Here is a 21,275-nt window from a genome sequence, read left to right as displayed (position 1 = left end):
CGATTCCCTCCGGTGGTCATCTGGTCAGTTCAGACATTTTTTTGAGGCTTGGTCCTGAAAATAAATGGACCAAGTAAAGTCGGGCAAATGCTCGTCAGGGCTGCCCTTCTTTTTTCCATTATCGTCCGAGGGCGCCCATCTCTTAACCACGCCCACGTCCTGCCTTCGCGATGCCTCCGACACGCCACCTTAAACTTTCGCCGCTCCTGTGATGGACTGCAGTTGAGGGTGGACAAAATCGGCTTTCGATTTGGCCACACCTGAGAGAAGGGCGCCCATCTCCCGATTTGTGTCGGAAGATGGGCGCCCTTCTCCTTCGAAAATAAGCAGGTTAGTGCAAGTAATACGGAAGAGTAGACTGAAGGTGAGACCTTTTCCCTGGTTTAACTTCATTTACGAGATTCATACAACCTCATCACACAGAGCCACAGGTGAGCTTGTGTACCTTGGCAATGGGTGTGTAACTCTCAAAAGCGAGTCATAAATGTATCACGTTAGTCCAATAAAAAGCAAAAAGGTCTCGCCTCCAGCCTGTTTGCCAATCTTTCTTTAGATTTCAAAGTGAACTAACAAATCTATTACATTAACATTGTAGTAACAGTTAAGCTTACAGCACGGTGCTGAAAATGAGCTGGTGAGATAACACCTTGCCAATGTACAAGTATTCTCCTCGAGTGGAGGAGTAGCCTAGTGGTTAGTGCAGTGGATCTTGATCCTGGGGAACTGCGTTCGATTCCCACTGCAGCTCCTTGTGACTCTGGGCAAGTCACTTAACCCTCCATTGCCCCTGGTACAAAATAAGTACCTGAATATATGTAAACCGCTTTGAATGTAGTTGCAAAAACCACAGAAAGGCAGAATATCAAGTCCCATTAACAAGATTCCATTCTCAAAGAGTAGCAACATTCCATGTAGAACCCCAAAAAATAGCAAGATTCCAGAATCCCAAAGAGAAGAATAGAGGAATAGCCTAGTGGTTAATGCAGCGGACTTTGATGCTGGGGAACTGGGTTTGGTTTCCACTGCAGCTCCCCTTGACTCTGGGTAAGAAGTCACTTAACCCTCCATTGCCCCTGGTACAAAATAAGTACCTGAATATATGTAAACTGCTTTGAATGTAGTTGCAAAAACCTCAGAAAGGTGGTATATCAAGTCCCATTACAAAGATTCCATACACACTCTCAAAAGAGTAGCAACATTCCATGTAGAACCCCAAGGAATAGCAAGATTCCAGAATCCCAGCGTATTTGAGATTCTACATGAAATGTTAATGTTGCTATTCCACTAGCAACATTCCATGTAGAAGCCTGCCCTTGCAGATCAGCAACGCAGCCGCGCAGGCTTCTGTTTCTGTGAGTCTGATCTGCAAGGGCAGGCTTCTACATGGAATGTTGCTAGTGGAGGAGTAGCCTAGTGGTTAGTGCAGTGGACTTTGATCCTGGGGAAGTGGGTTTAATTCCCACTGTAGCTCCTTGTGACTCTGGACAAGTCACTTAAACCTCCGTTGCCCCTGGTACAAAATAAGTACCTGAATATATGTAAACTGTTTTGAATGTAGTTGCAAAAACCTCAGAAAGGCAGTATATCAAGTCCCATTTCCCTTTAACTCTCCCACAGAATCACTTTCGAACCCCTTGGAATTTTGTTTGTTTGTTTGTTACATGTGTACCCCGTGCTTTCCCACTCATGGCAGGCTCAATGCGGCTTACATGGGGCATTGGAGGGTTAAGTGACTTGCCCAGAGTCACTTTAAGGTCGTCAGACACAATCACTCCTAAGTCCTGCTCTTCCTTCGCACATTGAAGCACTACACCCCCTATACTGTACCATTCCCTCTGATTTTTGCAACCCAAGCATGTTCGTACCTAAGTAAACATCAAAAATAATTAAGGGACCCTTTACCTAAGTCAAGGTTAGCTCGAAGCCATGCTTAACCCAGCAAAATGTATTTATTTATTTTTATTTATGCATTCTTGTATGCCACTATTATCCAAAAACAAGTTTCGGTTCAAAGTGGCTTCCAATTTACATTTTGGTGGAGTTACAGTAGTGTTGTGCAGTGTTGACAGGGCATCTATAGTTTGTGTGATTATTCATAGGGTTTTTGAAGAGATAGAAGTGGAAAAGGTAGTGGTAGCTTTTGTGTTCAGTTGTAGAGTTTTGGTGATGTTTATTCATATAGTTTTTGAAGAGGTACAGTAGATTTGAAAGGAACATAAGAGTAGCCATACTGGGTCAGACCAGTGGTCCATCTAACCCAGTATCCTGTTTTCCAAACAGTGGCCAAGCCAGGTCACAAGTACCTGGCAGAAACCCAAATTGTGGCAACGTTCCATGTAGAACCCCAAAGAATAGCAAGATTCTGGAATCCTAAAGAGTGACAAGATTCCATGCAGAATCTCAGAGTAGCAACATTCCATACTACAAATCTCAGGGCAAGCAGTTTCTTCCCGTATCTGTCTCAATAGCAGACTATGGACTCTTCCTCCAGGAATTTGTCCAAACCTTTTTTAAACCCAGATATGCTAACCACTATTACCACATCCTCCAGCAAAGAGTTCCAGAGCCTAACTATTCGTTGAGTGTAAAAATATTTCCTCCCTATTTGTTTAAAAGTATTTCCATGTAACTTCCTCAAGTGTCTCCTAGTTTTTGTACTTTTGGAACGAGTGAAAAATCGATTTACTTCTACTCGTTCTACACCACTCAGGATTTTGTAGTCCTCAATCATATCTCCCCTCATCCGTCTCTTTTCCAAGCTGAACAGCCCTAACCTCTTTAGCCTTTCCTCATATGAGAGGAGTTCCAGCCCCTTTATCATTTTGGTCGCTCTTCTTTGAACCTTTTCTAATTCCGCCATATCTTTTTTGAGATACGGCGACCAGAACTGAATGCAATACTCAAGGTGTGGACGCACCGTGGAGCAGTACAAAGACATTATAGTATTTTCGGTCTTATTCACCAGCCCTTTCCTAATAATTATTATTATTATTTATTGCATTTGTATCCCACATTTTCCCACCTTTTTGCGGGTTCAGTGTGGCTTACAATATGATATAAGTGAAGGAAATACAATTTGTTACAACTTGGTTATGGATTACATTGTGTAGAGTTAAGCGAGACAATCGAAGTAACGTTATGGAATATAACAATGGAACACAGACATTGAAACCTTGGAAGGGGACAATGAGAGGTTTAAAGGGCAATATTAAGGCATGAAGACATATGGTATACATATTTCTCTGATTGGAGGTATGAATGATGTGAGATTACGGGGATGAGATTGCAGAGTTGGATGTATGATGCATTAGTGAACAGTGAGTATGGACTTTATGTGTTTTGGCTCTTTCCGTATATTTTTTCAAAAAGATGAGTCTTCAATAATTTGTGGAAGGAAGCTTGTTCGTGGATTGTTCTTAAGTTGCGCGGCAGTGTATTCCAAAATTCCTAGTATCCTGTTTGCTTTTTTTGGCCACCGCTGCACACCAAGCACAAGATTTTAGCGTATTATCTACAACGACACCCAGATCTTTTTCTTGAGTGCTGACCCCCAAGGTGGACCCTAGCATCAGGTAGCTATGATTCGGATTATTCTTTCCAACGTGCATCACCTTGCATTTGTCAACATTAAATTTCAGCTGCCATTTGGATGCCTGGTCTTCCAGTTTCCTAAGATCTTCCTTCAACATTTCACAGTCCGCACATGTGTTTACAACCTTGAATAGTTTTGTATCATCTGCAAATCTGATCACCTCACTCACTCGTCATTCCGATTTCCATATCATTTGTAAATATGTTAAATAGTACCGGTCCCAGTACAGATCCCTGCGGCACTCCACTGCTCACTCTCCTCCATTGAGAGAAATGACCATTTAACCCTACCCTCTGTTATCTGTCCAATAACCAATTCCTAATCCACACGAGAACCTTGCCTCCTATCCCATGACCCTTTAATTTTCTCAGGAGTCTTTCATAAGGAACTTTATCAAAAGCGTTCTGAAAATCTAGATACACGACATCAACCAGCTCACCTTTATCCACATGTTTATTCACGCCTTCAAATAAATGAATCAGATTGATGAGGCAAGACTTCCCTCGGCTGAACCCATGCTGACTCTGTCCCATTAAACCATGTTTGTCTATGTGTTCTGTAATTTTATTCTTTATAATAGTTTCCGCATTGTGGGAAAATTAATTCTGGAAATGGAAAAATCATCCATTTTACACCTGCGGAAAAAATGGCCTTAGCGTGTGGGATGACCCAAGTAAGAACGCGCTAAGGTTACTTTCTACCACTAAGTTTACTAAGAGCTTGATATACCACCTATGAATGGAACTTTCTAAGTGGTGGATGATAAAAAAAAGCCATCACCCTGGCCTTTGTGGGTGGAAGGGCTGGCATTTCTGTGTGTGAGTTCTAGTGTTTATATGTGGAGGAGTGGCCTAGTGGTTAGAGTGGTGGACTTTGGTCCTGGGGAACTGAGGAACTGAGTTCGATTCCCACTTCAGGCACAGGCAGCTCCTTGTGGCTCTGGGCAAGTCACTTAACCCTCCATTGCCCATGTAAGCCGCATTGAGCCTGCCATGAGTGGGAAAGCGCAGGGTACAAATGTAACAAAAATAAAATAGATACTATTGGAGATTCTACATGGAATGTTGCTATTCCACTAGCAACATTCCATGTAGAAGCCTGCGCGGCCACATTGGTGATCTGCAAGGGCCGACTTCTACATGGAATGTTGCTAGTGGAATAGCAACATTCCATGTAGAATCTCAAATAGTAGCAACAGTGGAGGAGTGGCCTAATGGTTAGGGTGGTGGACTTTGAGTTCGATTCCCACTTCAGGCACAGGCAGCTCCTTGTGACTCTGGGCAAGTCACTTAACCCTCCATTGCCCCATGTAAGCCGCATTGAACCTGCCATGAGTGGGAAAGCGCGGGGTACAAATGTAACAAAAATAAATAAATACTGGATTTTGTAAAATTGTACATCCAAGGAGTTCCAGTTACAGAGCAAAAGCTCCTAAACTCAGGTTTTCTGCTCTTTCAGATGGTTTTAAGTACCAGAGAGTTGCGCATAATCGTGCCCTCAAGCTGTGCGTATATATGTGTGAGTGGCAGCCTTTCTAAACTTGTTGCTTACACATGTATAACTACTACTACTTATCATTTCTATAGCGCTACTAGACGTACCCAGCGCTGTACACTTGAACATGAAGAGACAGTCCCTGCTCGATAGAGCTTACAATCTAATTAGGACAGACAAACAGGACAAATAAGAGATAAGGACAAAGGGTAGCAAGATTCCATGTGGAATCCCAAAGAGTAGCAAGATTCCGGAATCCCAAAGAGTAGCGAATAAGGGGAAAGGACAAAGAGTAGCAAGATTCCGGAATCCCAAAGAGTAGCCAATAAGGGAAAAGGACAAAGATTAGCAAGATTCCGGAATCCCAAAGAGTAGCGAATAAGGGAAAAGGACAAAGAGTAGCAAGATTCCGGAATCCCAAAGAGTAGCCAATAAGGGAAAAGGACAAAGATTAGCAAGATTCCGGAATCCCAAAGAGTAGCCAATAAGGGAAAAGGACAAAGATTAGCAAGATTCCGGAATCCCAAAGAGTACTACTACTTATTTCTATAGCGCTACTAGACGTACCCAGCGCTGTACACTTGAACATGAAGAGACAGTCCCTGCTCGACAGAGCTTACAATCTAATTAGGACAGACAAACAGAACAAATAAGGGGGAAAGGAATTACTAAGGTGGGAATGATAAAACAGGCAAGGGTACTATACAAGTGAATAGGGGTTAGGAGTTAAAAACAGCCTCAAAAAGTGGGCTTGTAGCCTAGATTTGAAGATGACCAGAGATGGAGCTTGATGTACCGGCTCAGAAAGTCTATTCCAGGCATATGGTGCAGCAAGATAAAAGGAACGGAGTCTGGAGTTGGCAGTGGAAGAGAAGGGTACAGATAAGAGAGATTTACCAATTAACGGAGTTCCCGGGGAGGAGTGTAGGGAGAGATGAGAGTGGAGAGGTACTGAGGAGCTGCAGAGTGAAGGCACTTGTAAGTCAATAAGAGGAGTTTGAACTGTATGCGGAAACGGATAGGAAGCCGTTGAAGTGACTTGAGGAGAGGGCTAATATGAGCATAGTGAAACTGGCGGAATATAAGTCATACAGCAGAAATTTGAACAGATTGAAGAGGAGAGGGATGGCTAAGTGTAAGAACTGTGAGAAGTAAGTTGCAATAATCTAAGCGAGAGGTGATAAGAGTGTGGTTAAGGGTTCTGGTAGTGTGTTCAGAAAGGAAAGGACAAATGTTGGTGATATTAAAGAGAAAGAAATGACAGGTTTTAGCAGTGTGTTGAATATGTGTACACCTGCCTTTTACACGAGTAAATAGTAAACATGACCTCCAGAATCTCTGCTTCATGATTGCTTGTCAAAGTTTCTGTTTGGTATTGTATAATTATGGTACAGACAAAGACCCCCCCCCCCCCCCCCCCCCCCCCCCCACTGGAATGGTGGCAGGCCCAGTCATAGAGCTCAGGCCATTACAGACCTTGGCTGAGTCAGAAATCTGATGGCTGACATAACTGGGAGCTTACTGGAAAAGTATGGCCTAGTTGTTAGCACAGATAGAGGCCTGATGGTAAAGCCAAGTGTAGTTGTCAGGCTTAGGAAAAGGCCTGAATGACTTAAATTGGAAAGTTAGGTCAAGGAAAAAAAATGAAACAAAATGGAAGATTAGAGAATTAAAATGGAAACTATCAGTTACAAAGTGGACTTTAATCTAAGTTAGAAAAACAAGTTGAGAAATGAATGCGTCATGCCAGGGGCAAGGAAATGATTAAGAAAAAGGGGTGTCAACTTTGCAATTGGGCAAGATTGTGGTCAGCTAGCTTGGGATCAACAACTTAACACGGTAGCTTATGGGCCCCATTACTTAGAATGGAGATATGAGAATATATAAGGTGGGTAGATTTTGGGCGTGCCAGAAGACCTTCTGACTTGCTACACGAAGTGCTGTCCGGCCGTCCACCTATCTGCTTGTATTCCTGATCCTACTGTGTTATTGTGGTAAGATATAATAAAGGTAATTATCCTTGCTATCTGTCTTCTCTCCTTCTTAACTATTGACTAGCAGGATGCTTAACCTCCGGAGCCTAAATTAGTTATGGGTAGGACCCTTACTCATCTACTGATATTCACGGATATCAGGAGTCAGATGAAAGAGGTCATGTTAGAGGAATATATTTTACGCCTTCTGGGAGACTCCCCTCGTCCATTTGGACACATGTCCATTGTGGGAGAGGGGCAATTCTTCCCGGGATAGAAAGGAAGAATACAAACAGTATCCTAAAACAATTATGCATTTTATTGAAACACCGGATTTCCTTCCCAAACAGTTCTCTCCCACTTCCAGTGGTAAGCAGAGCCCACCGAGTGGAAGCTATATTAAGATGCAGGAATTAGTTTGTTAGTGAAATGAAGCCGTGCAGGACAGTCTGATCTAGGTGGATGTCAGTCAGGGATATCCAATAGCCCACACTCTCTGAACAGTCCCTATGGTGCCTTGTGGCCAAACTGGAAAGATCCTCTTTGGATTAAAACAGGCTTTGGGAAATCCTGGACCAGGGCTTCCCCAACTTGTCCTGGGGACCCTGTGGCTGGATACTCCCAATGAATATACATGAGGTAAATTTGCATATGCTGAGTGTCCAGTGTATGCAGATTTATCTCATGCAAATTCATGGTGGATATCCTGCAACATCAGTGGTTCTGTAGGTCCCCAGGACATTTTTGCTCTGCTTTGGTCCTGCTCTTCCAGTTCCCTGGCTACGTTCTTCGTTATCCCACCCTGGTACGTGAATGGAAGGCAATGTCAGTTATTTCTATCCTTGCTTCTCTACAGGTTCATCCTTGCCCGGAAATCTCGGCGACTGGCTCATTTGACAAAAGAAGAAAGGTAAGGAAAAGGCAATTTTCCGAAAGATTTAGGGTTCTTAATTTCAGAAGCCTCCACCCTACACTTTTAAGTTAAAAGGCTCTAATTCTGTAGCAACAGTACCGGCCTGCCCGAAGCAAGAGCAACGGATATGGCCACACAGAACCCTGTGCTTCTAGGGGCCCCACCCCAACATGTTTCCCTGTCTCCAAACCCTCCCCCCCCCCCCCCCACCTTAAAATGTGCATTTCTTTGTAGAGGGCTCAGGTAGTAGCAGCAATTCACATAGGTCGTCTGGCATTGAACCTGGAGCCTGCTGCGTCCCGCCCCTTCTGATGTAACTTCCTGCTTCCACAAGGCCGGGACGCGGCGGAGAGCAGGATCCGGGGTCAGCGTCAGACGGACTATGTGAATTGTTGCTGCTACCTGAGCCCTCTATATAGAAATGTAAGTTTTAAAGGGGGGGGAGAGGTCTGAGTCAGGGCAACATACTAGCCTGCCAGGGGTCCCCCAAACCGGTTCACACTGGTCCGCACTTGGTAAGGCCGGCCCTGTGTAGCAACATACAAAAATCTACAGGGTGATGTTCAACAGCACTTAAATGGTTAATGCTAGGATTACTGTACGTCCTCTTTTAAGAGGACATGTCCTCATTATGGATTTCTTCAGATCAGTGGCGTTCCTAGGGGGGCTGACACCCGGGGCGGATCGCCGATGCGCCCCGCCCCCTGGGTGCAGCGCCCCCCCCGGATGCAGAGTGACCCCCCCCCCCGGCGAAAGGACACCCCCCCCCGTGAAAGAACCCCCGCTGGGTGCACGCCACTGGGGGGGGGGGTGCTGCGCGCGCCTGTCCGTTCGTTCCATGCTCCCTCTGCTCCGGCACCCCCCCCCAGCGGCATGCACCTGGGGCGGACCACACCCAGCGCCCCCCCCTAGGAACGCCATTGCTTCAGATATGTCCTCCAAGTTTTTTTAAAAAATTTTAAGAAAATATCCTTTTTTTCTTTTATGTACCTGTGACCAACACACCTGCCCACATAATAAGAAAAACCATCTCTAGCCTGTTAGTCACTCTGGACACATGGGGGCGCTAGAGAGAGACATTGCTGATCTGCTCTCTGTTTCCCTGCTGGTTGAATCTGTCAAACTTTAAGCAAAGACTTTCACAGGTATCTCAGAAGCCAGCCAGAGTTGTTCAGGGATATCAGCTCTTCTGATAAGTACACTTGGGCTCAGACTCAATCCAAGTCAAATTTGGAAGTTTTTGAAAAGTAGATTATTGTAACATAGTAGATGACAGCAGAAAAAGACCTGCACGGTCCATCCAGTCTGCCCAACAAGATAAACTCACATGTGCTACTTTTTGTGTATACCTTACCTTGATTTGTACCTGTCCTTTTCAGGGCACAGACTGTATAAGTCTGCCCAGCACTATCCCCGCCTCCCAACCACCAGTCCCGCCTCCCACCACTGGCTCTGGCACAGACCGTACAAGTCTGCCCAGCACCATCCCAGCTTCCCGCCACCGGCTCTGCCACCCAATCTCAGCTAAGCTCCTTAGGATCCATTCCTTCTGAACAGGATTCCTTTATGTTTATCCCACGCATGTTTGAATTCCGTTACCGTTTTCGTTTCCACCACCTCCCGCGGGAGGGCATTCCAAGCATCCACTACTCTCTCCGTGAAAAAATACTTCCTGACATTTTTCTTGAGTCTGCCCCCCCTTCAATCTCATTTCATGTCCTCTCGTTCTACTGCCTTCGCACCTCCGGAAAAGGTTCGTTTGCAGATTAATACTTTTCAAATATTTGAACGTCTGTATCATATCACCCCTGTTTCTCTACTGCTTTCCTGTAAGTCAGTCACTGTTTGATGTGTGTTCATTAACTAAGGGGCCCTTTTAAACCAGTTAAACCAGTAGTGTGTCTGGGATGCCACTGGTAGGCTGACACAAGTCTGAAGTTGTTAGAAATGACACTCGGGCTGCTTTTCTTTCTGTACTTGTTACGTTTTATTTCTATTTCTCAGGCAAAGGAGAATCTGTGCCCTGTATGCCAAAGTATTGGGGACGGAGGAAGCGTTGCATGTAAGTCACAACCTATCGATAATATTGATTCAATATGCATGAATAATGAGTGCTTTGGAGAAGTGGAGCAACCTAAAGAGAAGCGAGAAACTGGTGCCTACATTCAAACACCAATCACGCCCGTGTTACGGAATATTAGCACTGATATGCATGACTGGCACCAGTAAGAAATCCACGTGGAAAACATGTCCACCTAAGCGTATTCTATAAGATTTAGGTGCAGTATGTAGAATACGCTTAGTTGATATCCCAGCGTTCCATTTACACCAACGAGAATGTGGCATAAATCCCTGCACGTAGATTTACGCGGAGTGGGGGCCGTATTCTGTAATGGCGCGCGTAAATTTTGGAACACCCATGAAACACCCATTTCTCTACCCATGACCACACCTCTTTTGAACTGCGCATATTAGAATTTAGGCGCAATCCATTACAAAATATGCTTAGTGAGTTGTGCGCGTAAATTCTAAATATTTCCAATTAGTTCCCATTAGTGTTGGTTAGGTGCTGTTAACACTGATTAGCTTGTTAAGCCAATTATGTTATGCGTGTTGTTATGGAATACGCTTAGATTTCAGCACAGAACGCTATCGGGCATTTTTGAAAGAGAAGGGCGCTCATCTTCCGACACAAATCGGGAGATGGGGGTCTTTCTCTCAGGGGCGCCCAAATCGGCATAATCGAAAGCCGATTTTGGGCGTCCTCAACTGCAGTCCATTGCGGGGAAGACCAACGTTCACGGGGGCGTGTCGGAGGCGTAGCGAAGGCGGGACTGGGGCGTGCTTAAGAGATGAGCGTCCTCGGCTGATAATGGAAAAAAGAAGGACGTCCCTGACGAGCATTTGGTCGACTTTACTTGGTCCATTTTTTTTCACGACCAAGCCTCAAAAAGCTGCCCAAACTGACCAGATGACCACCGGAAGGAATCGGGGATGACCTCCCCTTACTCCACTAGTGGTCACCAACCTCCTCCCACCCTAAAAAAAAAATGTTTTTAATTTTTTGCCAGCCTCTATGCCAGCCTGAAATGTCATACCCAGCTCCATCACAGCAGTATGCAGGTCCCTGGAGCAGTTTTTAGTGGGTGCAGTGCACTTCAGGCAGGAGGACTCAGGCCCATCCCCCCCTGCCTGTTACACTTGTGGTGGTAAATGGGAGCCCTCCAAAACCCACCTGAAACCCACTGTACCCACATGTAGGAGCCCCCCTTCACCCCTTAGAGCTATGGTAGTGGTGTGCAGTTCTGGGGAGTGAGTTTTTTTGGGGGGGGGGGTTGGGGGCTCAGCACCGAAGGTAAGGGAGCTATGCACCTGGAAGCAATTTGTGAAGTCCACTGTAGTGCCCCCTAGGGTGCCTGGTTGGTGTCCCGGCATGTGAGGGGGACCAGTGCACTACGAATGCTGGCTCCTCCCATGACCAAAGGGCTTGGATTTGGTCGTTTTTTAGATGGGCGTCCTCGGTTTCCATTATGGCCGAAAACCGGGGACGACCATCTCTAAGGTCGACCTAAATGTTCAGATTTGGGCGTCCCCGACCGTATTATCGAAATGAAAGATGGACGCCCATCTTGTTTCGATAATAGTGGTTTTCCCGCTCCTTCGCCGGGACGTCCTTAGAGATGGGTGCCATTAGAGATGGTCGTCCCTGTTCGATTATGCCCCTCCATGAGCGCTATATACTGTAGAATCCGGCGTACGTTTTAGGTACTATTTCTGTAGCTAGCATATGTACGTCACTTAGGGGTCCTTTTACTAAGCTGTGGGAAAAAGGGTCCTGCGCTAGTGGCAGGGTCATTTTTCCCACGCACCAGGGCCATTTTTCCCACAGTAGGTAAAAAGCCCCCAGACACACATGGCCAAGAACATTTTTCTTCACTCAACGTGTAATTAAACTGTGGAATTCGTTGCCAGAGAATGTGGTAAAGGTGGTTAGCTTAGCGGAGTTTAGAAAAGGTTTGGACGGCTTCCTAAAGGAAAAGTCCATTATTAAATGGACTTGGGGAAAATCCACTATTTCTGGAATAAGTGGTATAAAATGTTTAGTACTTTTTGGGGATCTTGCCAGGTATTTGTGACCTGGATTGGCCACTGTTGGAAACAGGATGCTGGGCTTGATGGACCTTTGGTCTGTCCCAGTATGGCAATACGTATGTACTTGGGATTCTGACTGGAATCTTGCTAGTCTTTGGGGTTCTACATGGAATGTTGCTACACTTTGAAATTCTGCATGGAATCCTGTTATTCTTTAGAATTCTAGAATCTTGCTACTCTTTGGGGTTCTGCATGGAATGTTGCTACACTTTGAAATTCTGCATGGAATCTTGTTATTCTTTAGAATTCTAGAATCTTGCTACTCTTTGGGGTTCTACATGAAATGTTGCTACTCTTTGGGGTTCTGCATGGAATGTTGCTACACTTTGAAATTCTGCATGGAATCTTGTTATTCTTTAGAGTTCTAGAATCTTGCTACTCTTTGGGGCTCTACATGGAATGTTGCTACTATTTGGGTTTCTGCCAGGTACTTGTGACCTGGATTGGCCACTGTTGGAAACAGGATGCTGGGCTTGATGGGCCTTTGGTCTGTCCCAGAATGGCAGTACTTATGTATTTATGCACTTATGTAGAACTCTTACTCAGACATTTGGTAAAAAGCGTCCCTCGCATCTTCTGCAAAGTAACGTTCCTTGTTAGTTTTAGTTTGGGGGAATCTCAGGCACTGTGATGTAGCAGGGGGGGGGGGGGGATCTCGCGGTGTCACAAATGCTGACTTTACAACTCTGAGACTTGTGTCTTGCAGCCGGTGCATTATGAGGAGAAGAACTGGTGTGAGGAGCAGTACTCGGGCGGGTGCTACACAGCTTACTTCCCACCGGGGATCATGACCCAGTATGGAAGGTACGGTGGAGCCAACATAGCTCTGATTTTTATTGATTTAGGTTTTATTTGAATGTATTTCCAGGGCAATTTTGTTACTGTTTCTATTCATATGCGGACTGTACTAGATTTTCAAAGCTAATATTCTTAAAGTACAAGAGGAAACCTACACACACATTCACAGCTGCTATTTGGGGCAGAAAGGGCCAGATTTTATATAAGGCGCCTGAAAGAATCCACGCGGTAAACATTTCCGCCTAAGCGTATTCTATAAGCTTAGAATACGCTTAGTTGATATCCCAGCGCCTAAAACTACGCGCCTCCATTTACACCAATGAAAATGTGGCGTAAATCCCTGCGTGTAGATTTACGCGCTCCGGGCCATATTCTATAACTACTCATGTACATTTTGGAATGCCCACGAAATGCCCATTTTCCTGCCCATAACCACGCCACTTTTGAACTGCGTGCATTAGAATTTATTTATTTATTATCTCATTTGTACCCCACATTTTCCCAACTGCGTCAGGCTCAATGTGGCTTACAGCGCACCGCAGAGGCAGACGCCAATGCAGTAAAATTAAGCTAATACAACAGAAAACCTGCATAAGTAATAATGGGGAGGATGGGGAAGGGATGGAAGGAGCAGGGAAACCAGGAGAGAGGAGGGAAGGGTGGATGTGTCCAAAATTGTCACTAGATTGATGTGTATCAAGCAGCGGTGACACATGCTGAGTCCTTGGGATAAGCTTTTCCAAATAACAAGGTCTTAAGTGATTTCCTGAAATTTAGATGGTTTGGGATAGTTTTTATAGTTTTTGGCAAATAATTCCATAGTTGCGAGCTGGTGAAAGAGAAGGATGATGTATATGTGGGTTTGTACTTAAGTCCGGTGCAATTTGGGTAATGAAGGTTTAGGTATGAACGGGATAGCCTTAATGTATTCCTGGGGGGGTAGGATAATTAGATTAAGCATGTAGCCAGGGACTTCACCATATAGAATTTTGTGAACTAGGGAGCAGATTTTAACGGTGATTCGATCCTTGACAGGAAGCCAATGTAATTTCTCTCAGAGCTGTTTGGCACTTTCAAATTTGGATTTTCCATAAATTAATCTAAATGTCTTACACAGATCGGCAAAACTGCTAACTCCTCGTGAAGATTTCGTAAAACCAAAATAGCAGTATTCAAAAGTCAATATCATCATATCAAACAAATTCAAAAAATGTCAAAAACGGGGGGGAAAAGTCTCAACAAGTACGACAACCCTCATAAAAACAGTTAGTTGTGTGTACAAAAAGTCATCATAGACTAAAAAAAAAAAAAACCCGTAGACAAAAGAATTTTTTTTACATATTTTTCTAAATTGCTTTTCTCATAAACAATCAAAAAAAGTCCATAGAGCCTTGAATACTACTACTACTATTTAGCATTTCTATAGCGCTACAAGGCGTACACAGCGCTGCACAAACATAGAAGAAAGACAGTCCCTGCTCAAAGAGCTATGTAATAAAAGTGAGCCAAGTATAGGACAATCAAGCCATTGTGACATCACTGATGAGGTTGGCTCTTATTGGTGGACTGAGGCATTATGACATCACACTATTAGCTCTGGTTACAAGAGACTACTACTACTACTATTTAGCATTTCTATAGCGCTACAAGGCATACGCAGCGCTGCACAAACATAGAAGAAAGACAGTCCCTGCTCAAAGAGCTTACAATCTAATAGACAAAAAATAAAGCAAGCAAATCAGTTAATGTGTAGAGGAAGGAGGAGAGGAGGGTAGGTGGAGGCGAGTGGTTACAAGTGGTTACGAGTCAAAAGCAACGTAATAGAGGAAGAGCTGATCTCCTTTTCCTCGGTCCCGTTTCGAAATTCTTCTTCAGGAAACCATACCGCATAACACTGGCTTAACCACTGACGTGTTAGATGTCAGCTGGTGTAGCAAACCCCCGGTGTTATTCAGGGGCCTCTAGAGAAAAGCTTGTGCAGTGTATCTGAAACAGATTGCACACAGGCACATAATTTGTACGCTCCTGCACTAATTATCCTGTCAGTAGTAGCAGCTGAGTGAAGAGGTTTAGCAGCTGGGCTGGATAAATTGAGTGGCTTGGGGATGGGACCCGAGGTGGTAAGCTGGATCACAAATTGGTTGACTGATAGGTGGCAGAGGGTGGTGGTAAATGGGATTCACTCTGAGGAAAGAAAGCTAGTGATGTGCCTCCTGGACTGGTACCGGGGCTGATTCTGTTCAACATATTATGACTGACATTGATGAAGGGTTAGAAGGAAAACTTTGCCATTTTGTGGATGACACAAAGGTTTACAACAGAGTAGACATCCCGAAAATTTCAGTTCACAGAGGAGAATGCTGCAGACTAACTCTTACAGACTCAATGAGAAGAGAAGGGGGGCAGGCAACTAGCCTAGCATGCACAGAGAACAAGGCAAGTCAATAGAAAGAGTCCCGTAAGACACAGGGATCTGGGACATGTGTTCTGGAATAGAGAGTGACATGGTAATGGCTACAGCAGTAATACCACGGTTACCGTGGTAATGGGGAATAATTTTTTCTTTAAATTACGTGGTAATACCGCTGTTACGGTAAAGGGTTATGCGGGAGTGCTATGGGAATGAGGAGCATCATAGAGGTAATTCAACAGTAATGGGGACAAACCTTATTCTAGGCTACAACGTTTGCTTTCAGACCAATGGAAAAGCATGTAGACATGTCACAATGGCCAAAGAGGGAAGGCGCCCATCAGTCAGCATTTTGGCCAATTAGGCGCGGCACTGTGTGCAACCAATGGCAGGAAGCATAGGCCAAGACGTAGCTGCGTGTGTTTGTCGGCCAGAGAGCTACTGTTTGGTGGTGATTCAGCAAAGCTGAAAATGCCACCATGAAAAGGGAACAAAATCGAGGGTGGGCCCTGGTTGATGCCGATGAGTTTCGGGAAGAGCATACGTCAGTGAATTTTACCATTAGCCATTAGCAGTGTGTTTATTCTTTCAAAAAAGGTGCCGGTACTCAAATGCTGGGCAACCCTTCAAGGGTGGGGTTATCACTGAGGGACTCATCCCACAATAGCCAGAACCCCTACAACCAGTCACAGGATCTATGACAAGGCAGAATTGGTGTGTACAGCCTGAGCTCTTTCATTAAAACTTGGGGACCATGGGTCAATTTTAGCAGACAATGAAAAAGGTACCTGTACTCAGTACCCCCAAGTACCCCCTCAAAAAAAGCCCTGGCCATTAGAATAGAGTCAAATTACTTAACATTTTTCAAGAGACTAAAGACTAATGTATTTTTTTGTCCCCTTTCTTGTTATTCTTGATGGAGTCATATGTTAGTCTTTATTCCTGTCTTGTGATTTTTTTGTTCTTCTAATAGGGGATATAGCAGTAAATACGAGCTATATTGACATTTTGACATTGACTTATTGACAAAAAATATTAGTTTATGATTTAATATTTATATAGTTTTAAATTTATGTTCTGGTTTTTAAATTTATATTTATGATATTTTTATAATATAGATTTAGATTTCTATTTTGGTATTCATGCTGATAAAAAAAGAAGAAGACTTCCTCCAAAGCACAACACAAGAACAAAGAAAAATAATTGGGGGAGACCAATGTGCTTCCAACCAGAGGAAACAATTTATTGAAAATACTAAAAATATGTAAGATACAAAGAGGGGCATTTTCGATATGATGTCTAAGGCTTACTTTCGATGTTTTGCAGAAAAATATCCATAATCTGAATAGGAAGGAAGGTCATTTTCAAAAAAGAAAAACGTCTTCCCTTTACTTTCTTATTACCACTTGGTTTGGTTTTGCAGGGTTCTTCGCCAGCCTGTTGGCAGGATCTACTTTGCTGGCACAGAGACAGCCACCCAGTGGAGTGGGTACATGGAAGGAGCTGTACAGGCCGGCGAGAGAGCAGCCAGAGAGGTACCGAGAGACACACACGACATCAATATAACGTCCACAATGACAATACAGAACAAAAATCACATTAGGTGCCTTCCTGGTGCTGTGGATTGCCATGTACTGGACACGAGTTCAATTTTCGGTCAAGTCTTCCATTTCTTAGGTCAGTGAGGACAGGAGAGGCAGGTCCACAGCTCCTATCAGTGGCAGAAGCTCAGGGCACAACCGTAACATGTGCCATGAAGATCATGGTCTGTGGCCATTCACTGAGGATCTATCACTGCACTAGCTGGGGAAATAGAGACAACCCCCCCCTCCCACATCCCCACATAGTTGTGAGTAAAGGTTCAGGACCCAACGTCCACTAGATGCTGGTTCCAAAAGGAGCAGGAGGAAACTGCCGGATCAAACATTCAATAACTTTAAAAAATGGCATATGGGGATAATTTGAGAAAGGTATTATCACTTATGCACCAGCCGTGTGCATTAATGTTTAGAATACTACCCCGAGGATTCACATCCATGTGAATATGGAAACAGGAAAAAGGCAATTAGAAGTTCAGTGAATGAAGGACAGAAAAAAAAGCACAATGGGCCTCAAGAAGAGGTGGGAAGGAACAGATTTTATTGGAAGACCTGACACGGGCTGTGTTTCGGCATTGTGCCTGCACCAGGGGGTTAGATAAGTACATTGTTCCAACACGAATGAAAGGTTTTACTCAATCAATTAAATATGCATAGGTCCAGCAAAAGTGTAGGAAGCACATAACATGAAAGAAACTCTCAGTTTAATGCTTATCAGTTAACAAATGGAAGAGCTCATACTGTGACTTGGCTTAGCTTATTATTTCTTTATTTTATTTATGACATTTTTACCCCGCATTAGTCTGAGTAGAACTCAGGTTCAATGTGGCTTACAGAACAATTAGAAAAGCATGAACATGTTCAAAATATATTAACAGAATGAAAAATACATCATATAATGTTAGGCCGGTAAAACTTGAGTTAGGGGCAAATGTAATTAAATACTTAGAGCCCTGTTAACTAAGCTGTGTTAGTGCCTTTAGTGCACGCCAAAAACGTAATCACAGTCTGTGTTAATTGGCAAGCATCAAACTGAAGGTTTCTTTCATGTTATTTGCTACCTACACGTTTGCGGGACCTACCCATTTTTAACTGATTTAGAATAGAATAACCTTTCATTAGTTTTGGAACAGTTAACTTATCTAACCCCTGACGCAGGCATAATGCCGAAACACAGCACTTGTTAGGCCTTCCAATAAAATCTGTTGTTTTAAGCCTCTTCTTGGGGTCCTTTGTGCTATTTTTGTTGGGCAGACGTATGAATATGCCTAGTGCCGATACAAATACAGAACAAAAGCCCTCACAATTGCAGAGACACACCAAACGCAACAAAGGTGACTCAACAAATCAGGCAGTGTGCCAAATAGCTAAAATCTTTTATTCAACATCCAAGACTTGACACAGGCTGTGTTTTGACCTATCAGACCTGCATCAGGAGTCTTTTAAAGGATGTTTGCATGATAAAATGATTTGCTGCCTTATTCACGGATTGCAGATCTAGGCAAAACCGTCTGTCTCTGAGGAAACGGGTTGTAAATATTAACTTTGCCACTAAGGCTGCGAATCATTTTATCTTGCAGACATCCTTTACAAGACTCCTGATGCAGGCCCAATAGGCCGAAACACAATCCATGTCGCATCCTGGATGTTGAATAAAAGATTTTAGATATTTTTGTCACCTTCGCTGTCTTTGGTGTGCCAAAAATGCACCTAATGCTGTTCTGTAGTTACGGATATATGTCTGATAGTGTGTAGGTGGGCAAACACTTGGGTGGTGTCTAGGCCGGGTCGCTCACTTACGTGCATTCTATATAGAATATCTCTGGAACATAGGCACCTGTTTCCAACAGTGGCCAATCCAGGTCACAAGTAACTGGCAAGATCCCAAAAAAGTAAAATACATTTTATGCTGCTTATCCTAGAAATAAGCAGTGGATTTTCCCCAAGTCCCTTTTAATAATGGTCTAAGGACTTTTCCTTTAGGAAGCCATCCAAACCTTTTTTCAACCACGCTAAGCTAAAACCTTTTACTACATTCTCTGGCAATGATTTCCAGAGTTTATTTACACCTCTATGGGTGGCATAAGTGCTGATACTGATCCCCCGGGTTCTATGTATTGCACCCCAGTTTGAGGGCTGCTGAAATGTGTATGCAAGTTCATTGGCTGACGATCTAATAACAGTCAATAATTGGATGCTAACAACAATTATTGGTGTTAATTTGCACCAATTAGGATTTGCGCATGCATGTGGTTGCACGCTATTCTATAACTCTGGACACTTAAATCCCATAGCAAACAACTGAAAAGGGGGTGTGGTCATGGGAGGGGCATGGGGGGATGTTCCAAAGAGTTGCGTGCAGTTTGATAGAATAAGGTATCCGCACCCAACTTGGATTTACACCAGGTGGTCCGGAAGCAGAGTTGGAGCGGAGTCAGCATTTATCTGGGTAAGTGGCAACATTCAGCCCTTGCCTGGATAACTTACTTTTTTTCGAAGGAGAAGGGCGCCCATCTTCTGACACAAATCGGGAGATGGGCGCCCTTCTCCTAAGGGCGGCCAAATCGGTATAATGGAAAGCCGATTTTGGCCGCCCTCAACTGCTTTCTGTGGCAGGGCTGGCCAAAGTTCAAGGGGGCATGTCAGCAGTGTACCTAAGGCGGGACGGGGGCATGGTTAAGAGATGGCCGTCCTCGGCCGATAATGGAAAAAAGAAGGGCGGCCCAGACGAGCATTTGGCCGACTTGTCTTGGTCCATTTATTTTCAGGACCAAGCCTCAAAAAGGTGTCCAAATTGACCAGATGACCACCGGAAGGAATCGGGGATGACCTCCCCGTACTCCCCCAGTGGTCACCAACCCCCTCCCACCCTAAAAAAAAATGTTTAAACAATTTTTTGCCATACTCTATGCCAGCCTCAAATGTCATACCCAGCTCCATGACAGCAGTATGCAGGTCCCTGGAGCAGTTTTAGTGGGTGCAGTGCACTTTAGGTAGGCAGACCCAGGATCATCCCCCCCCCCCCACACCTGTTACACTTGTGGTGGTAAATATGAGCCCTCCAAAACCCACCCACATGTAGGTGCTCCCCTTCACCCATAAGGGCTATGGTAGTGGTGTACAGTTGTGGGTAGTAGGTTTGGGGGGGATTTGGGGGGCTCAGCACCCAAGGGAAGGGAGCTATGTACCTGGGAGCAATTAATGAAGTCCACTGCAGTGCCCCCTAGGGTGCCCGGTTGGTGTCCTGGCATGTGAGGGGGACCAGTGCACTACAAATGCTGGCACCTTCCACGACCAAATGCCTTGGATTTGGCCGGTTTTGAGATGGCCGGCCTCAGTTTCCATTATCGGTAAAAACCAATGCCGGCCATCTCTAAGGTCGACCCAAATGTTGAGATTTGGCCGGCCCCGGCCGTATTATCGAAATGAAAGATGGCCGCCCATCTTGTTTCGATAATACCGTCGGGGACACCTCTTTACGGGGCTGTCCTTAGAGATGGGCGCCCTTATAGATGAGCGCACCCGTTCGATTATGCCCCTCTATGTTAACTAAATAGGAATGCACAGAAAGCGCTCCTACTTATCACTTCTATAGCGCTACTAGATGTATGCACTGTGGGGCCCTTTTACTAAGCCTCGGCAAAAAGTGGTCTGCGGCACTGTGAGCGCATCCATTTTTGGCCTGAGACCTTACCCCAACCCATTGACATAGTGGTAAGGTCTCGCACACTACCCAGGAGGTAGGCATGCAGTGCGTGTATACTTACATGTGGTGAGCGCCATGTGGTAGAAAACAGAAAAAAGTTTCTACTGCATCTTTTCGGCACGTGCCAAATTCAGAACTACCGCCTGGGGCATGTGGTAGCCGGCCGGTGATATGGTTTTGGCGCACGCTGGAAGAGCATAGGCCATTCTGTGGCTTTGTAAAAGGGTCCCCCTATATGCAGACACTGTCTCTACCGGACACACAATCCAAGTTTTTGTAACTGGAGCAATGGAGGATTAAGTGGCTCATCCAAGCTTACAAGGAGCTGCAGTGGGAATTGAATCCAGGTCACTAACCATGAGGCTACTCCTCCATCTATTTTTATTGGTTTAATTTATCTGAGCAAGTTCTGAATATCAACACTTATCTGGATAAAGTGATGACCATTAGGCCACCTGAGGCACTCTTTAGGAGTGGCATCTCGGGGGGGGGGGGCAGTTTCGCGGCATTTTACCTCATCACGGTGATGTTCCAAACCCGGCAGCGGCACTGATTCCCATACGCTGCCCTGCCGCCACCTGCACCCGCCTCTTACCTTTACTGCGGCCGCCTGAAGCAACTTCCTGTTGCTTATGGGAA

The 21,275-nt window shown here is 44.7% G+C and overlaps 1 protein-coding gene across 1 annotated transcript in view; it reads left to right on the top strand.

The window, feature by feature from the left end:
• The window catches only part of LOC115469568 (amine oxidase [flavin-containing] B-like), a 127,447-nt gene that overhangs the window by 94,601 nt on the left and 11,571 nt on the right, over nt 1-21,275 (top strand). Inside the window, 4 exon segments of the mRNA XM_030202354.1 lie at nt 7,916-7,969; nt 9,977-10,034; nt 12,831-12,928; nt 16,756-16,867. Coding sequence (XP_030058214.1) covers nt 7,916-7,969; nt 9,977-10,034; nt 12,831-12,928; nt 16,756-16,867 — 322 coding nt within the window.

Source organism: Microcaecilia unicolor, chromosome 4, assembly GCF_901765095.1.
Source record: "Microcaecilia unicolor chromosome 4, aMicUni1.1, whole genome shotgun sequence".
Lineage (NCBI taxonomy): Eukaryota > Metazoa > Chordata > Amphibia > Gymnophiona > Siphonopidae > Microcaecilia > Microcaecilia unicolor.
Note: the sequence above shows the minus strand (reverse complement) of the source record. Positions and strands in the feature narration are given on the sequence as shown.